This window comes from Cricetulus griseus, chromosome 4 (genome assembly GCF_003668045.3).
Source record: "Cricetulus griseus strain 17A/GY chromosome 4, alternate assembly CriGri-PICRH-1.0, whole genome shotgun sequence".
Taxonomy (NCBI): domain Eukaryota; kingdom Metazoa; phylum Chordata; class Mammalia; order Rodentia; family Cricetidae; genus Cricetulus; species Cricetulus griseus.
In genome coordinates, this window is record NC_048597.1 from 48,344,350 (window position 1) to 48,369,399 (window position 25,050).

The window sequence follows — 25,050 nt, forward strand, 5'->3', positions numbered from 1 at the left end:
TGTGTGTGTGTGTGTGTGTAAATGAGTGTAATGGGAAGGTATAGCAAAAATGAAGAAGACACAGAAGACACATGATAGTGAATTCCAGACTCCTATATTTATATAGACTTGAGAGAGGCAGGGAAGATTTTAGTGGCATTTTCCCACTTGGTATTAGTGTCTTTTGACTTGTCACTTTCTGCCTCTGAAAATGAAGTTCATTTCCATTCTCTGCTAAGAACAATAATCTGTGGCATCTAGCATCCTTGGTCATCACAAGGTCCCATGCTAAAAACAACGTTGTCGGGACGATTCCACTTAGCTTTCTCTATACCTTCATGAAAGAACTATCTTTAAGGCTTTTATTTTATTCATGAAAAAGCTTGAGAGATGAAGTCTCAGAAAATTTCCTACATACCAGCCAGGAAGTGAGTGGGTATGTTGGGGTGTTGGAGTGAGGACTCTATCCTAGTCTGTGGGATTCTGGAGTGATCCTGTATCAGAATGTGTCTTCCTTCAGTGCTGACATTCACTCTGACAAGTGTTTGGATATTTAGTCAAAGCAACATGTGTATTGAAAGATGATGGTGAAGACACTGTCAACTACCTATTCATTTTTTTTTTTTGCATTCTTGATGCAGACCTTGTTCTAGACCTATTCTAGTTGATGAGGTGTAGTTATATATAGCATAAGGGTAGGGGTGTGTAAAAGGAGATGCTGCCTCTTCCCTCAAGGAACTTGCATTTTTCAAGTGTTGGAAAAACCAATATGTCTTTACAAATTTTCTTTTTAATATTAAGGATATGCTCACCAACTGATGCTAAAAACAAGAGCTTGCCTAGCCCTGTTTTTGTGGAGGCCACTGGTGTTTTTCTCCTCATCTCAATGTTTAGGAGTCTCATTTAACAGCAACCCCAAGACCTTTTTATTGCTTAAGGTGAATAACTGAAGTGGGTGAATCTTAATTTTGAAGCAATTGCACAGGTTTCCCAAAGTCTAGACAAAGTGTAGAAAGCCCTCCACAGAAAGTGATGACTTTTTGACTGTTCATCACCTGAAAGTAATATTAGTAGTGGTACTTCCAGTTATAATGGTATGATGATTATTGATGTCCCCTATCTGCCCCAAAGGCAATGTCACTTTCTGAGTGCATCTTAAATTATCAAACTCAAGGAAAGAAATTAAATATTCTTTTGGTATATTTTTCATTATATTTTATTACAATATAATGCTTTGAATATCAAACATCAATAATAAAATGTTCCTACATCATTGATCAGATACCACAGCTCCCTACTATTCCCAATTATTTCCAAATAAGCCACTCTTTACAGGCATGCTCAATAACCTTTTGTTTCTACCTAAAAAGCCTATTTTACATGACTGTCTGGCTATGATAAACTCCAAGGTGTTAATCACTGTGTTAGTTTGGTGTTGCTGTAACAGGTTACCTTAACATAATGTATTATATTAATATTAGTTGTTATCTTCCAACTCTAGAGATTGAATAGTTCAAAGGGGGTTCTTTTTGCACTAAGATCTTAAGTTTAGTAGGCCTTAACCCATTTTGGAGGCTTCAAGAAAGAGTATCTTTTCCAACTCAGAAAGCTGCCTGTTGACCTTGGCTTGCAGCCACAACTCTGTAGAGTCTCTAAAGCTATTTGTTGACAATACTTCTACTTCTCATCTTCTTCCTTCATATGAATCTCTTGTGTATATCTGAAATGAATCTCTGTGATTTTACTAAGCTTTATTCATGTAAACTAGAATGACATTTTCATCTAAAGAATTTATGTACAAATCTGCTTTGCATATATGCATACATATTCACCTATACTAGGAACTAGATGGCAGAAATCCCTAGAGGAACTATTGCATTGTTTATCACTTTCTACTCACCAATAACTTTTCAATAGAGTTCTCCATCTCTTTCTTTTCTCTTTTACTTTGATTATTTTGAAGCTATAGCCACTTGGTGGACAAGGAGATGCTGCAATATAAATTATGGAACTCCATAAGGTCAAAGGAATCCTATTCATATGGAGTTGTACTTGATTTGATCAGATTCTCCCTTTGTCCCTGACCCCTTAGTAGGGCACTGTGTGGCTCGTTAGCAGCACTTATGCCCAGAGTGAGGAATTCCCAGAATTCAGGTTTTGACAGGATTGACTTACAGATTAGAAAAATGTGGAGTAACACTATGAATGGGAAGTGAATAATAGAGAATATTCCCCTGGTGCCAGGCATTAGAAAAATCAGTAAAAGGTTAGGCTGACAGAATGAGCCAGAAAGACAGGATGAAGAAAATGCTGGAGGCCATCTGACAGGCCTCCAAATGTGCTAATGTGGCCACCTTCCCAGACACACCAGGCTCCTTTACATGCCCCTTATACACTGTTGAAGGAGCAGAAGAGCAAGCATGAGAGAAAGGCATGACTCAAATTGTGAGAGCAAGCCTGCCCAAGGGGTACAGGTTCCAGCTGTGAGGAGGAAACATCCAGATGGGAAGACAGTACCTTCAGGTTGAGCCAGAGCAGAGTTCTTTTCTCAGCTCTCGATAAATGTTGTTTCTACCAACTGTTTGCCCTCTACACAATTTGTCAGCATGCCCCTGGATTATGTTGAATTTTTCCTTGTATTACATACTTTGGGATTGCACATACGTTTCTATTTGAAAAACCATTAGGATTTAAATAGGACACCTGGCATATATAGTACAAACAACACTCGAAGCAGCAAGGTCTATCAATTACTGTGTTCATGGCTGGTGATGACAAAGACAAATTTTCTTATAATTAAAGCCCTGAGGTGATGGAAATGTTATCATTAACAGTGCTTATTTTTGGTTCTTCTTACAGGCATGGCTACTTGCAGACTAGTGCTTTCACACATAGATTGCAAAGTTTTCTTTTGGAAATTTTGATGCACCACCAACAATGGGAACTACATTTATTGAGAGCTTACAAGAATAGGTAAACTGGAACATGCTTCATGAATACTACATTTTTAATGCACAGAGCAGTAAAGAGGAAGTCTTATTATGACACTGCTAAAGGACATTATTTGGAAGTCATAGCATGAAGGCCATACAGAGACTAAGTCATACCAAATTTTGTTCTTTTTTGAGATAATTTCTCACTGCAGTAGTTGAGGTTGGTCTGCAACTCCCTGTGCAGCACAGGCTGTGTTCAAATTTATGATTCTTCTCCCTCAGTATCTTGAGTTTTAGGATTACAGGTAGGTACCACCATCCCTTGCTAACAAACTTTATCTGATATTCGTCTAAGTTAGCTTTGTTCTTTACTTTGTAATCTCATCCATAATGGACAGTTCTTCTACACATAACAAAATTCCCTTTTTGTCATTACAAGTAAACTCTAAGAATTGCATTGTACATATGTTGTTTCCCACAGGTTATTTCATAATAAAGTCTTGTCCTAATTATATTGGCTTTCCTAAGACAATATTTGTATCCCAAATGCCCTTTTGAAAAGTCACCTGATTTTGTTCCACTCATCACAAATCAAATATATAGAGTAGAGTATTCAACAGAGCCCCTTAAAACAGTTTGTCCACAACCTTAACCACTGGATTTTTAACATGTTCACTGATGAGCATCTTAGTAGAAAAAATAATTCAGGTTTCTGGGCTGGAGAGATAGCTCAGAGGTTAAGAGCACTGGCTACTCTTCCAGAGGTCCTGAGTTCAATTCCCAGCAACAACATGGTGGCTCACAACCATCTATCTATAAAGAGATCTGACATCCTCTTCTGGCTTGCAGGAAGGCAGGCAGGCAGAACAATATACATGATAAATAAATAATTATTTAAAAATTCAGGATTCTGCATACATCCTAGGTGCAATAAAAGGAGGGATTTAGATGATCAATAACAGAGACACAGAAGAGAAGGCCAGTAGAGCAGAAACTTGAAGTAAGACATCATACACTAAGGAAAGTCATGAGCTACTGAAACCTGGGATAGGTGAGGAAGGATTCTAATACATTTTTATTGTTTGGCCTCTGGTAATTTGTTGTGAAATTTCTAAGATGCCTGTACACATGTTATTCTGATAGAACAGATATCAAAATAATTTGAGGAACATTGTTAGGGAAAACTGTATGATTGATCACAGCAATTAGGTCTCAGGATGTAGTTTTGTACTTTAGTTTCTCACAGATCTAAATGGAGGAATGGAATCATAAGTTATTACAGTATTTATTTTGAAAAATGGAAATGTCCATTTGACATTCAATGTTTCAATACACTGTGAAGAATGACCTCAGAGGGTCTCCTTTCAAGCTCAGGAATAGAATGAACCCTTGGAATCACTGTGATTTCAGGGTTAAAAAAATCCAACCAATGCCAGCAAATATTGAACCATAATTGAATATTCATCATTCTTATGATTTGAGAAACACATTTTCACTGAAGTCATGAAAATAATATCCAGTACACATCTAATCTAAGCAAATGTATGTACATGTGTGTGGTATATATTTATATACCTATCTTTATAGCATTTAATATGTATTTGTTTTTGAAATTTTGAGATAGGGTCTCACTATGTTCTCCTGGCTGGCCTGGAACTCATAGATATCTGTCTACCTCTGCCTCCTAAATGCTGAAACTAAAGGCTTGTGCTACCATGCCTGGCTGTATATGTTTCTTGTAAAAGACCAACCAGGAGAAAAATGTACCTAGAATGTCTACTGGTACATGGTGGTTTTGCTCTGACCATTACCAAACCCAGGGATTACCCCAAGGTATTGCTCTCTGACCATGTTATGGATTCGTTGTTTCTCAAACACTGAGCTTGGCTTGGGACTAAGTAGCAAAAATTTGAAGTATATCTCTGGAGTAGTTGACTGCTCTCTCCTACAGAAATTAGGCATTGTGCATCAATGGATGGTATGGCATTCATTCCATCATGGTAAGAACAGTTGAAGGCAGTACAGTTATTTGAATGGTAGTAGTAATAGTAGCAATGGTTCCAATGGTGATAGGTACTACAGTGATGGGAGAGGCCAGAGTACTCATTTTGGCTTGTTCAAATCTTATACAGTTCTCCCATAGAAGAAAGAACCCCAGAGAAGGGGAAGTGGGTCCTCAATGTGTCTCAAGTTGAAAATCAGTTTGAATTCTGAATGGTTCCTTGTTAGAAAACTGAGGTTACAATTGATTTTCAGGATCTGCAAAAACACTTCTTATTCTCTATTCTTATGAAGGTCAGGTCAGAAGCGAGATGCAGTACTTACAGGCTATCCGTGGTAGCTGCCCTTTATCACTCCCCCATCACCAGTCATTCACTCTCACACAGCATGACAGAATAAGATTATGAGTGCTCCTGCTGCCAGACATTTCCTTGGCAGAACCATGCAGTCGACTAGGTGAAGAGCACAGTGAAGATTCACAGGCATTCTGAAAGGCCTAGCAACATTGCAGAGTGGCTCAGCAGAGTCTCAGATCTACTCTGACACACAGCAGCTGAGTCAGCCTGCTGTGGAGAGCTTAGAATGCTGAAATGTTCCTGGGAGAATTATCTCCTCTTGCAGTAATCAGTAACAGCATTGCCAACAGGAAAAAAAACAAAAAAAAACAAAAACGCTATAGCTATTTACACACATGCAAAACTTTTTTTTTTTCTTTTAGGTTTGGTGTTGGTATGTTGCAAGGATAACTCAATGTGCTTTCTGTTCTTTGAAATGATGAAGGAGTCATTTCTGATTAGCCTTATTGATAGGACAGCTGGACTTTGGGAAGGCAACAAGCAATGGGGAGTTAAGTCCCTTCCCATGTAGTTTCCTTATTAAGGCTGATGACTCTGAATTTAAAGAAGATTTATCTTCAGGATATATATTCAGTCTCAAGGAAATATGCTCCCAAACTCACAAAGAGCCAGATGAGCAAAAAGATAAAGTGGCCACCAACATGAAAACACCTATCTGCTATGAACTGAACATGGGCTTACCAAGTCCATATTTTGGATCACTAAACCCACTAACACTAAGAGGCAGAGCCTTTTGTGGATGAGTCCACAAGGGTGAGGGCTTTCTGGAGGTATTATTGCCCTTTTACAAAGAGACATTGCAGACTTTGTCCTTTGTTTGCTGTCTCTGGAATTAGAAGCAGAAGTTACAAGGCTCCTTGAGAGATGGCAGTCATACATAAGTCAGCAAAACTACTCCTAGCAAAATCCAAGCTTTCACACAATTGATCGTGGATTTCTACTGTTCAGAACTATAAAGGAAATCAGTGGCTGTTTAAACCCCCAATCTATGGTATTTTATTAAGACAGCCCCAGATTGCAACATACTGTAGTGACTTTATTCTTAAATAAGTGGACTTACTTAATTTCTTTAAGAGGTGGTATACAGTAATTGGTATCCTGAAGCAAGCATAGTTACAATTATTTTAATTCAAAAACTGAAAGTGTCTGTTTATACTATTTTTGTGTAACAGTGCAACTTTGTCTTCTCCCAGAAAACTCCCCAAAATTACCTGGTCAACATTCCACCTACTTAAACTGCCCATTGAATACTCTGTGTCTATATCAAGTGACCTCAAGCAACAGGTCACAAGGTCCTCTATTTCATCTGTCACCCTTTGAATGAATTTTGTTACAAGGTAAAATTTAGGAATATGTAATATTCTTAAAGTTTCAACAGGTTTACTGTTTTAGCAGGTGGGGAAGGGTAGGGTAGTAACTGTCACTATATTCTTACCTGGCTTTCTCTGCCATTCGTTATCAACAGCAGAAAGCCTTAGTGACCAGGCCACAAAGAAAAAAGTTTCAAAAAGAATGATGTCATTCAAAGACTGACATTTCAGATTTTATTACTAGAATACCTTGAAGAATTAGAACTGATTTGCATTGATATTTGCAAGTTGAATTATTAAAGTTTTTTTTTGTACTCTCTTTCCTTCATCAGATTTTAACACTTCAATCCACAGAAGACAAAGTCACAGTTTAGCAATGGTGTGACTTCCCACTGCTTTCTATGCTTTTGAATTGTTGACCAGCTGAGAGAAATATCTGATTTGAATTTTGGGTGATAAAAGGAAGGTTAGTGTCACACAAGAAGTGGCAAGGAGTTTCTTTTTCTCTTTTCTATCCCTTTCTTTCTTTCCCAAGCAAAGGAGGTTGTTTCTTATGTCTTCTCAAATGATATTGGTTGGCTTTATTGGCATGTCTTTTGTGTGCAGTTGTGACCCCATCCATATTACCTAGAGAGATTTCTCAGTTTCATTAGGATGAGTTGTAACTTCAGTGTATTGGGAGACTTGCAAATGAATATGCCAAGAGAATGATGAGCATTTCAGAAATGTGTGCATATTTTAAGTGATATCTTAGCATCAAACATCATTAGAATGTAGATAGAAAAAAGACAAAGTAGGAAATTCTATGCAGTGTTACTTCCAAACCTCCTCATCTAAGGTGATAGAAATCCAAGGGAAGAAATATGACAGTGAATTTATATAGCAAGTAGTTGTGTGTGTGTGTGTGTGTGTGTGTGTGTGTATGTGTGCTGTTCCTTACTCAACGCTTGGTAGAGATATGACTCTGACTATTTCGGGAAGGTGTCTGGTCTATAAAAGCAGGCTCTTCCAAGTATATCATTTATTGAAATCACCTGGGAAGCTTATTAATGGCCACAATGTCAAGTCCCACATCTAGAGTTTCTGATTTGGGTGGCTCTGGAGTGGGGTCTAATAACACAAATTTCTAACGTGTACCTCCAGGCTGCTGCTGCTGTTGGTTTGGGGACCATCCTATTAAGAATTCTGCTGTAGCTATTGAGAGACTCTGGTTTCATTCTTTGATTCATCAACTGAATGAATCAAGATTTCAAGGTCAGTTTTTACTGTCTAACCAGATGACTACAGTGATTTTGTTCTATAATTTACTCTATAGCAGCTATAATGATAGTAACAGCAAAGAGTAGTTGAGTAATGCTTTTATCATTACCAAATCACCTTTGTTACAGATTATCATACTTGGGGCAGCAGAAGAATCCTGATAGGGGAACTCTGTTATTCCATATTTTGCAGATGAGACATGGGCCTTCTAAAACTCTTTCCTCTACCAGTAAAAGTAAATTATGGATAGCAGGGACTTGAACTTGTCCTTTCAGAATTCAAATTCTGAACCTTCTCTACCAAATCATGTTTCCTTTCAATCTTTTCTATTTGTGGAGAACTTTCCATTTTTCAGACTTCTTTCATATTCATTATCTCATTTGATCCCTTGAAGCACCAGTGTGAGGCAGGCAGGCCACATGTTACTGTCTACGCTTTGCAGATAAAGCTATTATAAAAGATGATGAGAAAAGTGGCTACTGTCATTCAGACTGCCTTTCCTCATACAGTAGCCTAATTTCTTCCTGCAATACTTAGCAGCAGCATCTAATGTAGCAAGAAGAACATTAGAGGACAATAGTTCCAGTGACAAATAGTAAATGGCATAGTATTGTCTCCCACCCCAACCTTTCTTTTCTTTTTTCCAGTAGGCATTTGGAAGAAAAGGAGGTAAAGATCCAGTTAGGATCATCTGTGGCAGAAAAGTGAGGACAGGGTTTTAATTTCTATAGTTTATATGCCAAAGAAACAGATTCCTCTGAATTTGAAGATTCATTTCCTCTAGCCCAGGGCTTTACAAAGTTAAATATGCATCCAAACCACTTGGGGCTCTTCATGGACTGCAGCTGCAGATCAAGATGGTCTGTGCTGAGACACAATACTACTGTATTCTTCAAAACTCCAAGGTGATGTCAATCTTAATGACTGGTAGCCAAATCTAATAGGCAGGAATAATGCTATTTTTTAAAACTACACTTTTAATATTCTTATATTTCATCCCCCCAGGATCCTAGTTGAAGCAAAAAGCTAAAAACAAGAGACAGTGTAATAATATTGAGTTAATTCTATGTGTATCCTGAGACTTACTAGGTGTTCCCTTTACTAGTCTATTTATATACTCCAATACCTTCTAACCTCCTTTGTCTTGAGATTCTAAATGATGCTGGTGGAGCAGGTATGCACTTGCTGTCTTTTTCCTATAGATACAGAATTTCAGGCCTCAGTTCAGCTTCACTGCACCTGAATCCACATTCTAATCTGATACTGAAGATATTTCCCAAATACATTCAAGTTCCAGACACTTTTCTTACAGAGACACTTTTCTTCCAGTGTTTTTAGCAATCCTGTGTTTAAGATCCTCATTCTGGTCATCCTATTAACAGGAGCTTCACTTCCACAGGACCCTAGATCCTCAGCAAGAGATAAAGTACCGTGGGGGAGGTGCCTACCATTCTAAGTAATTTTGACCATCAGCTAGTTCAATGCCTGAAAGCTTCCTCCACCCCACCAGCAATACAGAACACTTCAAAGGAGTGACAGTTCTGACATCTTTGTTGTCAGAGGAAGAAGTCCATTCTCGGGCATAAAAATCTGGGGGAGAAATGTCACAGTGCCAAAAGGGAAGAAATGTCCTGTATTTTAAAGACCTATCTGATACAGTGTAGCAGTGTGAGAAGGCTGCCTTTACATCTCAACTTTAAGCTGACAGTAACAGAGTCTGTTGTATTTCATAGCAAGCACTTCCTTTATTCACTCTATAGATACTAATTGAGCATTTAATTTTCTTGTTGAGCCAGAAATGGGAAGTGAAGACACAGAAATGCTTGCTTTCATGAGAAAAACAGAAAGTGAAAAGGCAAAGAAATGCTTAAGACCATTACTGAATGAGATAATTGCTGGGAAGCAAAACAACAATCAACTGATCACAAGAGAGTGATAAATAATATCAAGAATGAATATTTCAGAGCACTTTCCCCAGCCAACAGTAAAATGAAGCAAGTCAGATCAACGCATGTGGGTGACTCAATGTGAAAAGAATACATACAGATAGAACCTACATAGAGAACTTTCATGACATTCCCAAAACTGTTTCAGCAAGAAATTAATGAAACTATGACTTTGAGTAGTGTAATTCCTGAACGTCATTTGTAGTTTAATTTGTGCCCACCAATGCTTGAGTCATCTGTCACTATCATGAAGTGTCTTGAGAAAAGATACATGGGTAACAGCTTACAGACTTTTCAAGATCTTACAAAGGAGGTAGGCAAGATGTACAGCAGTGAAAGGCTCTTGTTCCTAAGAATGCTGACGTGAGTTTGAGCCCCAAAACTCTGGAGGAAAGAGAAACAATCTTGACAAACTCTCCTCTGGCTTCCACATGCATGCCAAGGCAAATGCGTTCACAAGTACATGTATGCAAACACACACACACACACACACACACACACACACACACACACACACACACACACACTGTTAAAAAGTCTTACAACCTAAAGAAAGATGAATAACCAAATAGATGAAAATTTTATGAATTGTTTGATACTATGTTCCTGAACAAAGACTCATATTGAAATGTTTCCAACTTGTGCTAGGAAAAGGGTGGTATATGTGGAGTAGGGAATTCATGTTTCAAGTAGAAGACTGAAGGCCAAACTAGAAACATTCTTAAATGTAAGTTGTATAGTCTACTGCATGAATTCTAATGCTTTGATGTGGTGATATATTGTTTATGATCTAATAAAGCCCACTGAAGATCAGAATACAAAGCCAGTTACACTAGTTAGCCATTGAGCCTGGGCAGTGGTGGCACACACCTTTAATCCCAGGACTCAGGAGAAAGAGGCAAATGAATCTCTGTGAGTTCAAAGCCACTCAGAGCTACATGAAAGTGAAGTAGTCTAAAAGAAAAACAGAGCTCACACAGAGGTGATCTTAGCACTTGGAAAGTCATGCCTTTAATCCCAGCACTAGTGAGATATAAAACAACAACAACAACAAAAAAAAAAAAAACAGGAGCTCAGGTTCTCATTCTGAATTCCCTTGGCAATTAGTCTGCAAGCACATTGAGGTCAGGCTTGCCCCAGCCTTGGTTGAGGTAAGAGCTCTCTGGTGACTTGGCTGCTTTGATTTCTGATCTTTAGCTTGAACTCCAATATCTGTTTCTGGGATTTTATTATCTGTGCTACATATTGGCACCCAAAATGAGGCTTCGACTGACAATCCTGAGATTAAGAGTCTCATGCTCTATCTACTGAGTTAGTGTGTTACAGTTTGAGATTCAGAGGTACAAGAATTGGTTGAGTAAGGGTGTTAACACCTTGCTAAGTGGTTTGAGATTTATTCCAAAGGCCCTGAAATACTGGAAATCAAGGAGGTGAGAGAAAGTGTTGGTTGAATGATACCTTGACAGTGACAGAAGGAAACATGAAAGGATTCAGTTTCTAATAAAAATAATCAAAACATAATGCAAAATGAATCCTTGCTGTGCCAAAAGAAGAAAAAGAAGCTAGGATCACTCATGTCTTTCCATCTTAGATATTGTTTACTTCCTTATGAACACTTTAGACTATTACACTATTCACTTAGTTTTCTGGGGGGAGGGGCATAGAGACCAGAAAACCCTTGTGGGAATCTTCTCTCCTCTATTGTATAGGTCACATAAATGACTTCAGGTCAGGCTTGATAGCATACACCTTTAACCACTGAACTATCTTACCATCCCCATCGTGACCATCTCTTACCACCAGTCCTCTGGCGTTTATGTTTCTGAATTCTGTAGGCTTGTGCTTGATTCCTGGACACTGATAGTAAATTATATACCAGTACATAAAAACAATGTTTTTATTGAGATCTATTGTGGTAGTTTGGATGTAACTGGCCCCCATAATCTCATAAGGAGTAGCACTATTAGGAGGTGTGGCTTTGTTGGAGTGGGTATAACCTGTTGGAGGAAGTATGTCACTGTGGGGGCAGACTTTGAAGTTTCCAATGCTCAGGTTGCTCCCAAGTGTCTCAGTCAACTTCCTGTTGCCTATCAAAATGTAAGGACTCTCAGCTCTAGCACTACATCTGCCTGCATCCGCCATGCTCCCCACCATGATGATAAATGGACTGAACCTCTGAAACTGTAAGCAAACTACCCTCAATTAAATGTTTTCTTCATAAAAGTTGCTGGGGTCATGATGTTTCCACAGGAATAAAACCCTATCTAACAATTGTATTTTTCACTAATCTGCCTTTGTGTGTGTGTGTTCTGTGGCCACATATTATGTAATGTAATATATAGTATATTACATATATAAATATGTATATATTATATATAACTTTAACAATATAATGTATGTTAAATATAATCTCTATGTAATATTACATGAAGGCATATTTACATGTAAGGGCCTAAAAGTTTATGGTATGATTTTTCTTTATTTTTTTTCCTTTTTAGAGACAGAAACAGAATATTAAAAAGCAAGATGAAATTGAGTGTCTTCAAATCAAGGGTTTTAAGCATGAAGAGTAGCATGGCCAGATACTAGTAACATCATGTTTCACATAAAGATCTTCATCCAAATTCCTTCAGTCTTGTTATGCCAGGCCCTAGGATGTGCCATGTTGTATGTCTAAGATACTCTTTCTTTCTCTGTTTTCTCAGACAGGTACTATTCATTTGTGAAATCTCAGCAATATGTCCCCTCATGAGACCTTTGCTGACTCTACAGATTTTGCTATATGGACCTGTTTTATGGTCTTATTGAATGTCATAATTTTCTCTTATAATGTATGAATCTAATTAAAGGGTTATCCATGCAATTATTAGTTTAATGCTCTGCTCTCTTGTTGAACTATAAGCTCCATTTGTTCAGGGACCACATCGGCCTTACATTTCATTGTATCTTTTTTACAGAGTAAGCACTCTAAAAGTAATTCTGACCAAATGAACAATTTGTGCATGAAAGAGAACGATGAATCTGAACACAATTATGTATTAATGAATGACAATTTTGAAACCAATATTCCAGTTAGAAACCAAAATTACCCACAATATTTTTATTTTGTTCTTTTAAAGGAAATAATAATTCTAAATAATCCAAGGCATAAAGGAAAGAAATTTACAGAACATGTTATATCTCTATTTTGCTTTGAGGTGTCTATGTGGAAATAGTAGCGTTTACCAGGAAAGTTCATAGATTTGACTCTTCTACATCTATATGCTACCAATGTCCACTCAGTGGATCTTGGGGGAGATACATAGTTTAACAGTACAGAGAAAGAATTTTATAAAATTTAAACCACAGATCACAGATATTCTATGTGTCAAATATCAGGTCAAACTAAACTAACATAATATCTATCTTAAGAGGTCAAATGATAGCCACTAGGAGCAACTTCTGGAATCTGACTTAATGACTTGAGTTTAACAGCATGTTTTTCCAAACCCACATAGCAAATTGTTTTTTTAAGTAGGATTTCTTCTATTCTCTCTCTTGGTGTCAACCTTCACTTTTAGCTGGTCAGAAAAATTACATAGTACCTCCTAAGTTGGTCTCAGCCTAAGGAGTAAAATCCTCAGTCCAGGGTTTTGCACACAAACTCCTTCTGTAACCCTGAGCAGTCTTGACACCTAATGATGCATATTTGAGAGAAAGGGTTCCCCACGACTGCCAGGAGAAAGATTCAGATGCAGAGTCATGTGATGATGGAAGCAGCATTGCTCAAGAAAGAAGACCAACTATGCCATATGAAATACATGTTTCCTGTAAACCTACAGGAAACACAGGGCTATGAAAGTCTGACTTAAACCAAGGAGGAAAAATAGGTCATATTTAATAATAACATATGTGATACTCATTTTGTCAATACATAATAACTGAAAATGAGAACAATTTAAAATTTTGGAATTAAAAATCCAAGTGAGGCATTTTGAATTTAAATACATGGAAAGTTTATGATACTTCCAGTTTCCCTTTTCAAAAATGTTTGCAGTATACTTGGGGGTTGGGGGAGAATCCCTCAAGAATCAACAGAAGGAGAATCAAATAACTGAATCATGATAATGTTCTTTTAAAATGTTATGCCATTCATTTTTCCCTCCATTGCTCCCTTTTCATGGCATCAAATGACATGTAATCAGACATTTGTGATTCCCTGCATGGCATCTTCCCCTTTCTATCTCTTTGTTCCCTGTGGGGTCTAGCTAATCACAGGTAGATTTCCTCTGGAAGGCAGTCACACACTGCACTGTGAAAGGCCCAATTAATAATTGAACAAAGCGATCTCGATTTTCACCATCACGTGACAATGATTTGCAGGCAACGCTGCTGTCATACAGGGAGCAAATCTCTTTCTTCAGTGTCTCTGAGAAAGGTGGCACTGGATTGGTGAAAAGATCACCCTTTTCTAAATTCTCAAAGAAACACACACACACACACACACACACACACACACACACACACACACACTCACACACACACACACACCCTAATTTGTTCTATTAAAGAGTAGACAAATCATGTTCTCTTACCTGCCACTAGGAAGATGATTTTGGTCAAGTGATTATTTCGTTATTAGTTGCCTTTGTGTGGGAGATGAAAGAGTGAGCTTCGGAAGTGATGTCCATTGTAAGGGGAAGAGGGTCTGATGCTGAATATGACAATGCATCAAGGAGTTGTGTATGTCTCTGGCTATGGCCTTACGCAAATGTGTATACATTTTAAACTAAGGGGGAAATTAACATATTTTAATCTTTGTGAGCTAAGTACTTTCATTGCTGTTACCAAAGTATGTAATTTTTAGATAAAAGGCAGCCACAGATCAAATGCAAACAATTCAGCATGGCTATATTTCCAACAAAACCTTATGTATCTGTACTCAAGTTTGAAGTTTATACATTTGCTCTGATTTAAAATTCAGAATTCTGTTGATTATTTTCAACCATTCAGGAAGTGTTTAATAACTGTGGCTTGCAGGCAGTAAGTATATGAGTGGGGCAGATAGAATTTGGCCCACAGGCTATAATGTGTTAACCCCTGGCATTGAGTATTGAGAATCATCAGTTCATCAATTTTTTGAGGTTGGTTTGGAAGTCTCTAGTACTCTGGGGATACAGGAAAATACTGTCTTTACTATGCAAGATGCCACTAGACCTCTGTTCTTTGTATTACTTGAATTATCACAGAAACCACCCTATTCAGGGTACAAGACATGTTTATTATTACACAGAACTTTACTCAGTTTAGTCATGTAGACCCAAGCATGCTAATGAACTAGCAAAGATCATGAAGATGTGATTCTGTCTCAGAATCTTTCTAAATTTGAGAACTAAAATGGAGTAGTTGGAAGCTCTAGGGACAATTTTATTTTCCCCTGAAAATCCTATTTACTATTCAAAATTGCACCATAATAAAGTCTCTCTACTAATAGGGCTCCTTATTGATCATAGCAGGAATATATATTCCTTCATTGAATCCTACATTTTTCATTTTTTAATCTGCCACCTTGTACCTTGAATGACATTAAAAGATTAATAAAATGGTTGTATAAATTTAAATTAATTAAAAAAGGTTATGAAAAATTAAAAATAAGAGTATGAAAACACAAATGTTGTTTATATATGAATTTAAGGCCATAAAAACCTAAGTGGAGTGTTTAAAATCAATTTTATTAATTTGTAGTTTTTATATAATAATTTATGTTCTTAACAGATTAGTCATAAATTGGGCAGTAAGTCTACCAAAAGTCAATACAATGAAGGGCCATGATAATTTATCTTATAATTTATATAAGATCTCTGGGTTTATTTGTAAGAAACAAACCACTGCTTTGGAAAAGACAAATAGAGAAAATACTTTATTGAAAATAAAGAGGGAGATTCCTTAAAGAGTCCTTTCAGAATGAAATTATGGAAGGAATTAAATAATATTTCAATACCATTATAGTAAACACAATGGTTTAGATGTTGTCTTTGTCAAAATTTTTAAATGCAGGACAATATTTGAACACTAAATAGCCAGTAGATAAAACAGCGATATTATCCTGGGGATCAGGTAGGTAGAGTATGTTTGGGTTTACTATGAGGCTTCCAAGAAAAAAGGACTCTGAAGAATTAATTTATTTCTAGGAAAAGAGGTATGATATCTACAAGGCCATGTGTCAGATGACCATCCATGTGTTCTTGCCATGTGAGATACAAAATGCATCTGTAAGGAAATGTGTTTGATATTGGTTCCTCTAAATAAGTACATCATGTGATGTTCTTACATAATATTAATAAATTATGGGATGCATACATAAATAAGCATGGGTTTTGAGTGTTATTTTCTTAAGAGAATAGAGGTCTCTAATAAAAACATGTTTGCCTAAATAGAAGAGCACAGTTGACACAAACTTTCCCTGGAAATTAATTTGGATTATGATGTTAATAGAGCCCCTCAATTATCTCTTTGTTTTGTTTTGTTTTGAGTCAGGGTTTCTCTGTGGCTTTTGTTTGCTGTCCTGAAACTAGCTCTTGTAGACCAGGCTGGTCTCAAACTCACAGAGATCCAACTCCCTCTGCCTCCTGAGTGCTGGAATTAAAGGCATGTGCCACCACCGCCCAGCTGCCCCCTTATCATCTTACCACAAAAGTAAAGAAATACTTAGAAACATTACAATCAAATATTACTCTAGTATAAGGATGTGTATCTTGTATACCTAGTCTTATGTGTGTTTGTTGGTATTCATTCCATAGCCAGTTACCTCGAAAATTAAGCATCTAGATACTTTTATAGTGAAATTATATGAGATTATCAGACATAAGTCAGTTAAAAACTCAGATTATGTATTAACATAAGTGATTTTCTAAGAATAATCTATCTATAATTGATTTATAATTGACTTGTAGACATTAATTTTGGAATAATCAAATAGAAGGTACTATTATATTTAGATTGCAAAGATATAGTTTTGCATATAAGAAAACATAATTTGAATAAGAGAGGAGAATGCAGCCTATTAATCCTGAATCATCTGGTAAAATGATTAAATGTGTTCACAAACCACAAAAGCCTTGGGACCTAGTAAAGATAAGGGTGGTACAAAGGGGAAAAGGAAGGGCACAGAAGACATTATTGGAAAGTCATATTATGAATTTAACTGAATTGGTGTCATCAGCTGGACCCAATACTTCCAAAGCCTGTTTTCATGCCTGATAACCATCACAGAGCTAGATGCCAAGTCAAGGCATTTATGAATCAGAGAAATATTTGTTTCCAATTTCTTCACATGGTGCTGCTACAAAGGAGGAAATTGTGGTTAAAAAAGTCTTTAAAAAGTGGTGTACATGCTGGGCATTGGTGGCGCACGCCTTTAATCCCAGCACTCAGGAGGCAGAGGCAGGAGGATCTCTATGAGTTCAAGGCCAGCCTGGTCTCCAGAGCGAGTGCCAGGATAGGCTCCAAAGCTACACAGAAAAACCCTGTCTCATAAAAACCAAAAAAGTGGTGTACAATAATTTATACAAAACATTTCCCAAAGACACTGAACATTTTAGATATATGCTATATTTTTACACTTTATTTTTAAATATGTTGTAATTGAAATATATCACTTGCCCTCCTCTCATTCCTCCCTTCATCTTCTATAACCTCCTGCCCTCAAGTTGATAGTTTCTTTTTCTGATTATTTTTGTTGCATACTATATATCTATATCTATACTTATCTATATATCTATAGATATGTATATATATATCTGTGTGTATCTGCATTATTTAATGCTTATTATAGTTGTTCCTTTGAGAGTTAGTCTATTTTGAGTGACAACTTTATGTATCAATGTTTATATATAGATAATGTAGATATAGATATAGATATAGATACAAATATTACTAAGTTACTTAAAGAGGTGAACACATTAGCATAAACTATGGAGCCCTAAACAATATCTATACTGCAGTTTTCTGAGTTTCAATAAAAGATGCATGTTTTCCCTTTTGATTCAAGAGAATCGTAAATATTATGTGGCATCACAGAATATAGCCAGTTGCTTACCAGTTGGTGTAAGGTGTCTCCAGGTGATAACGGGTTCAGGGCGGCCATTGGCCATGCAGACCAGGGTTACATTGCTGCCCTCATTCACAGTGACATCTGAGGAGATGTTGGAGATCTTTGGTGGAACTGCAGACAGAAGGAAATGGGATATAGAATCATGGCAGTAAAGCAGACAGTAGCAGTAATCTATAGAAGTGAAGTTGTGACATTTCAGACTTCATTACTAAATTTGAAATTTCACACCAAGTAGCCAGGACACTTTTCATACTTGCTATTTCCTCTCCAAATGCCTCTTAGAGTTCCTAAAACATCTATAAGGTGAAAATTCCTCCCACTCTGGCCATCTGAGCACTGTAGGAAATACTTAAAATATGTATAATGAAAACGTGTTATCTCTTTTCTGGTAAGGACAGTCTCACTTAAATATTAGAAGGTATTAAAATCTTAACAATTTTACAATAAATTTCTATGCCACCATCACTTGAATTTCTTATTTTATACATAACAAAGAATATAGTATAGCCTCCAAATGCAGAGGAAGGAATAGTCAATATTTACTGATGGGGCATGGCATTGTGTTTGTAAGATGTGGTACCCACATATAAAATTCATAAGATAATCAATGAAAGTGAAAGCTTCTACATATAATTTTCTACAGATGCTATATACTAAGTATACGTAACAGGTTAGATGATGTAAACTGAGTTAATGGGCACTGTGTTAAGTAAACAGACATTATAAACATACTACAGCATTTTTAACACTGTCATTAATAATACTAATAGCTGTTTCTGTGGGTTTCACCAGCCTGATCTGGACCCCTTTGCTCATCACTCATCCTTCTCTGTGACTGGATTCCAGTTCATTTCAGTGATTAGTTGTGGGTGTCTGCTTCTACTTCGACCAGCTTCTGGATGAAGGCTATAGGAGGGCATATAAGTCAGTCATCAATCTCATTATCAGGGGACAAAATTTAAGGTAGCGTCTCCTCTGTTGCTTAGATTGTTAGTTGGTGTCATCTTGTAGATCATCAGACATTTCCCTAATGCCTGATTTTCTTTAAACCTAAAATGTCTCCCTCTATTATGGTATCTCCTTTCTTGTGGTTTCTTCTATTCTTCCCCTGACTCAACCTTTCTGCTCCCTCTCCCCTCTGAAGACCCCCTATGGAAGGCCTCACCCTCACTGTGGAGCAGAAAGGATATGTGATAGGTGGGGTTTCAGTTGAGGAGGTGGTAGGGGAGGAGGAGAGGGAGAGGGAACTGGGATTGACATGTAAAACAAACTTGTTTCTAATTCAAATAAAAAATGGAAAAAATTAGCAATAAATAAATTAAATAATAATAATAATAGCAATTGAATGATAAGCTAATTTTAATTAAACATGCATTATATCTACCATGATGCATAGTGTGCTTAAGAAATATCATTTTAAATCACTTCATATAATAAACATAGGGTTTTCTATGAAGATTTTATCTACAGGTAAGAAACCAAGGCCCAAATGAGAATAAGAGAAACCAGAAAAGGCGCTTGAATCCCAGCAGAGTACACTCTTAAACACTTCTTGAACAGAATTTCATCTTCACAATCCAGTCAACCAGATGGCCGAAAATGACAGAAATTACTTTTTGGTGATGTGAAAAATGAGTCCCCAAGGGCAAGCAGTGCTGCTGCCTGGCTTCCTTCATTAGTGTTCAGGGTGAAAACATTAGATCCCACTCTGGTAGGCTTCACTGGAAAGTGTGGGAAGTGAATTACTCACAAATTTCATCACCAAGGCTACACACTGATTACAAATAGCTAGGCTTAGGGTTGACGACTCTCCTTTTTTTCTTCTCTTTTTAAATGCCGCTGCCTCTGTGGTAGCCCTGAAAGCGTATTTCTGACAGAGGAGGACAAGGAAACATGAAGAAGCTCAATAATGAAAGAGTCTTGTTCATTGTCACTTGTCCTACCCATTACAGACATTGTGTTCCTGCCTGACAGGGACACTTTCTGTTTAAAGGAACAACTACCTAACAGCCTCCAGGAGACATCCATGGTACTTAGGGAAGCAGTGCCTGAGTGGCTCCAAGTGCAACAGGAAGGAAGCTGATGGAGTACCTTGATGACCTTAGAGTGCGTCTGACAATGGCATGTTATAGGGCCTCTGTGTAGAAAATGGTGACTCAGAATCAAACACAATAGCTGTAGACTCCAGTTGATTCCCATCTTTAGCATTCTCTCTTGAGTTTCTATTTCTCCTTTAGGGGTAAAGGGGTATTTTCCTGAATTCATACAGAGACTTGCAGTATGTTCTCCCAAACACTTAGGGCAAGAACACGGAAGGCCATACCAAATTTATAAAGAAGATCATGAGAAGCAAAAAAAGAATAATGGCTTGTCAAGGGTGAGCCCACCAAGAGCTATGGCTGTGCTCACAATTCAGAGTTCACATCAAGGACTAAAGCTGGGCTTGCTGGCATCTCAGAGTTCCCAAATGCTCTATTGTTCTTTTGTTTAATATGCATAGTTTTTTAATTTCCATCTGAGGAAGCCAGTGTTCTGAATGTCCCCAAATAAGGTACAAACAATCAATGATAGTAGGCAAATGAGCACAATGTAACTGCTCTAAGCACCTCCTCAACTATCCCAAGCTTATACCAGGAATCTCTGTAGCTGTTAACAGATCCAGCTAAACTCCATTGTAGATACATCTGAATTGCAACAGGATGTAACACATGTATGTAAACGTTGTTCTACCAAGTATATATAATATATATATCTACATTAAGAACTTTGCACTTACTTGCCATGCTGTTTACATCACTTAGACAAAATGTGTAAAGCTAAAGAGCAAAATTAGAGTAATTGTAATTATGTTCTAGTCATCAAATCACACTGATTCTCATGGGTAAGATGAGTCAACTCAAGTCTGGGAGGCTGGAATTCAGTTGTAGAGAGGGAGGAGTGATGAGCAAAAGGGATCAAGACCAGCCTTGGAAAACCCACAGAAACAGCTGATCTGAACAAGGGGAGCTCATGGATCCCAGACTGATAGCTGGGAAACCAGCATAGACTGATCCAGACCCCCTGAATATGGGTGTCAGTTAGGAGGCCTGGGCAGTCTATGGGACCTCTGGTAGTGGAACAGTATTTATCCCTAGTGTACGAATGGACATTGGGAACCAATTCCCCATACAGGGATACCTTTCATCCTAGACACGTGGGGGAGGACCTAGGCCCTGGCCCAAATGATGTGACATACTTTGATGATCCCACATGGAAGACCTCACCATTTCTATGGCGCAGAAGAGGGACGGTGGGGGTATGGGAGGAGGAGAGGGAGAGGGAACTGGGGTTGATATATAAAATAAGATTGTTTCTAATTTAAATAAAAAAGAGAAAAATGGGGGCTCATCTTACCTATTTTTTTAAAAGCGTGAACTTACGTGTTTAGCTGTTTTTCTGTTTATCCCCTCGGTTTGCCCGTTTGAGGGATCTGACTCAGTTTATAGCTTCAGAAGCTAAGGTCATACCATTGATGACTTCATGCCATAGTCAGCTCAGATTTCTCCTAACATCTTCATACCCACATTTTTGCCTCACTAGTCTGTATCTCCATTGCATGCCTCACAGATATGTCACGGTTTCAATTACTTTCTTATGAAATACTTGTGTTTTATTATCTTAGCGAGTGCTGTCATTATGCAAAGAGATGCTTTGGGCATTTTTGCCTGGGTAGTAATATTGGCATCAAAGAGATAACCAGACACCACAACCCCTCCCCACAAAAAACCTCCCCCAAAACTCAATTCATCTCCTTTGACAGTACTTTTTTATAACCTCATGCAGACTTGACTGTGTTTTAAATATCTCTCCAAATCTATTGAGCACTTCCTCTCATTACTCCACTCTGCTTTGTTTCAGACATCAACATTGCCTTTCTTGTTCTGCCCTTTCCTTTCTAATTTTTTGAAGGGAGATTGAATTATTGGGGTGAAGTAAATCTGGCTCTGTGCCTCTAGCCTTCTTCTCCTTGTGCTCACAACCATACATTTTCTACACCACAGGAAAAATTTTGTAAGCTATAAGTGTATATACTATCCCTTGATTAATATGGCCTTCAATATTAGATCCCAGTGTCTTACTTTGGTTCAGAGCTCATTCTGGCTGCTCCTTGCTTCTTATCTCAACAGTTACACCTCCCTCTTCCTTCTCATTGCATCTTCCAGAGGAGAAGTCAAATGAAACATCTGTGGGTCTTGAAGTATGCATCCTTTACACTCACACACTTATCATCTGCTATTTCTTCTGCACAGAGTCGTCTTGTCTGAGGTTCTTCTGTAGGTAGCCCATCTCTGGCTTGGGCCTCATCTGGTGATCCTGTCTTCTGACTTTTATTCTGGGAGACTTTGCTGTCACCCTCCATTGACACCTCCCCAGTCTGTAAAGTCCTGGTGGGTGAAGGACCAACTTCTATGTTGTCACAGATTCAGTGAATGCCAGATACTTCTCCAATAGACCACTGAATCACAACATTTAGGTGACTTTCTTGGTAACTTTGTTCAATTTTAAGAGATAAGTGGCAGACTTTCTTAACCAATGAATACTGTTCTTGGAATATGGTAGGTGCTCAACCATGTTTAGAAAATCAAAACTAAGAGCTTCAGTTTTACACCTATTCTTCAGACTTAAATGTGTCTCTCTGACACCTCCCCCCCAAAAAAGATCAAGCATCTATTTTGCCCATAAAAATCTGGCTTTTTAAAGTATTTCTCAATCTATGTCTCTAGTCATCTATTTCACCATTAACTTTTTTGACTGTTGGTTTTCATACCTAGAACAGGTGTTTTGCTTGTTGAAATAAATCTCACTATGTTCTCTCTGTAAGGCTTCCAGTGCTGGGTTTACAGTGCATACACCATGCTTGGGTGACATCTTTGACTATTCACTAACAAAACCAATTTGTCATTGGCTGATCAGTGTGTATTTTCTGAACATGGGAAACAGAAGGACTTGGTGTCTAATTTCCTCAGTTACAGATTTTTTTAAGTCTTAGCTTCCTCTGTGAATTTCTTTTCTGTTTTTCTTTTGTTCTTTTCCTGGGAGGAATATTATCTGTATGAGATGTGTATACAGAACTCTGTATGAGAGACATGACATCTTTCCCAATCAGATGTTTTACTAGTTTATTCCTAGATTTCTGTAGCAGCTCATGAAGTTTAAATTTAGAACATCACCAGTAATGAGAAGGTGGCAATTTAAAGACTTCATTGTATTTCCTCCTAAAAACTTTATAAAAAATGTGGAAAGTAAAATGTGTCATATTATTGCTGCTGCTTCACAAATGTGGACATGGCGGAGGCAATAGGTTAGAAAGAACCACACAACTAATGGAAACAAACCAAAACTAATATTTTGTGTATTTTCTAAAATGATTCTTCATCTAGACCACATTTATTTATATAAAAGCAGAGAAACACTGTGTTTTTGCTTTCTCTTAATCCTCAGTAGGTATGACTACCTAGGAAGTACAGTTTAACATGATAAATTTATTTGTACTAGCAAATATAAATTAATTTTCAAAGTCACTGGAACATTGATTTATGTTCAGTTCTTGAGTCATTCTACCAGTCTGAATGGTTTGTTTTCTTTGGGGACCATTGCATAGCAGTCTTCTTTCATAAGATATTAGTGAGATTTATTATCTCTTCCAGCATGCAACACCATCATCCATTTGTTTAATGTTTCCAACCTATTCAGTTTCAGTGATATCCCCAATTTGTCTGTGTTATTTTGTTTTCTTAGTGACTAATGGGAGTTACTTAGACTGAAAGGAACTGACCTCTTGTGTTGTTTTTTTTTTTGTTTCAATTTACCCCGATTATTCCCTGACTCTTAATTTTGTTTGTCATCATTTTTTTTGGCAGAAGTTTAACATTACCTGGCTTTGTATGTATACATTTTCCTTTTGTTGTCTCTTCTATTTTGTGTGTGTGTGCATTAACCTTTTCCAAAATAAGATCATTTAAATACTTCTCACTAAAATTTTCTTTCAATTATTTATTTTTATATTTGTATCCTCAAAATATTTAAAAATTTATGTATGGTGTGAGAAATAATAAAAGTTCCTCATCTGTTAGATTTTAGCTAATTCCCTCAATTCCATTAGGTGAACAAAGTCAAATGCAAAAACTATCTTGGTTTCCAGAATTCTCCCTAAATGTCCTATAAACTACCTAGACTAGTCTTTCTAGGAAGCATGTTAAATATAAGCCTTACTCACTATGGCAGGTAATTTTATTAAAACATTTTAAGCATGCCATTAATCTTTTATATGCCTCATAATTATGAGTTCCCTTAATATACCTCACGATTATGAGATAAGTTAAAAATGAAAACTATTTTAACTGCTGTCATTCTTTTACTGAAGTGAATAGATGGATAGATAGATAGTAGATACATAGATAGATGATAGATGCTTAAATTATGTATTAAAGCAATGTACATTTTTACTTCTCACTACAAGGTTAATTGTGGTTTTGAATAATGCTAATATTTAGGTAAACTTGCATGCACCCATTCTTTTAGCTGTGCAATGAACCAGCATTTAATGAGATTATCACATAATCAGTCTGTTTCTGCCACCAGGTTTTTACTGAAACTCCTCTTCTGCTTTTTCTCCTATCTCCAAGGACTGCCAACTTCTCTGTGTCCAGAGCTGACTTGTGTTTTTATGTAGTTAAAAAACTCATCCCCCTTCCTTTTTATGTTTTATCTTGTTTGGTGCTTCAGGTGGACCTGGTTGCTCAGGCTCAGGAACCCACATACTTGGTAAGCAAAAGCAGGAGGACCAAGGCCTGCTTTGTCTATAGAGTTCTAAGCCACCCTGGAAAGCTTAGCAAAACCCTGTCTCAAAACAAGAAGAAGGCTGGTGCAGCCCAGTACTCAACATCTGTCTAGCATATGCAACACTGGAAGAATACCTTTTCTTCTGGGAAATCACATTGGTTTCCCTTTGGGGAGACCACTGCTCACATAATGCTGTTGTATACTTAGGAATGTCAGTCAGATGACCCACTCTCCCTTGGCTGAGCAGTGGACACATAGCTTCAGGGACATCCATATTTGCCTGCCTTGAAACATGGTTCTTATTAGAAATGACTCCAGAGAGAATATAACTGGTTTAAACTGTGACAAACT

General features: G+C 37.4%; 1 protein-coding gene across 2 annotated transcripts in view; it reads right to left on the minus strand.

Annotated features, from left to right (window-relative positions):
• Positions 1-25,050, minus strand: part of Lsamp (limbic system associated membrane protein) — a 630,412-nt gene that overhangs the window by 202,134 nt on the left and 403,228 nt on the right. For both annotated transcript variants that reach the window (XM_027412676.2, XM_027412674.2), the window contains exon 3: positions 17,863-17,988. In XM_027412676.2, the coding sequence (XP_027268477.1) occupies positions 17,863-17,988 (126 nt within the window). The remainder of the gene's footprint in view (positions 1-17,862; positions 17,989-25,050) is intronic.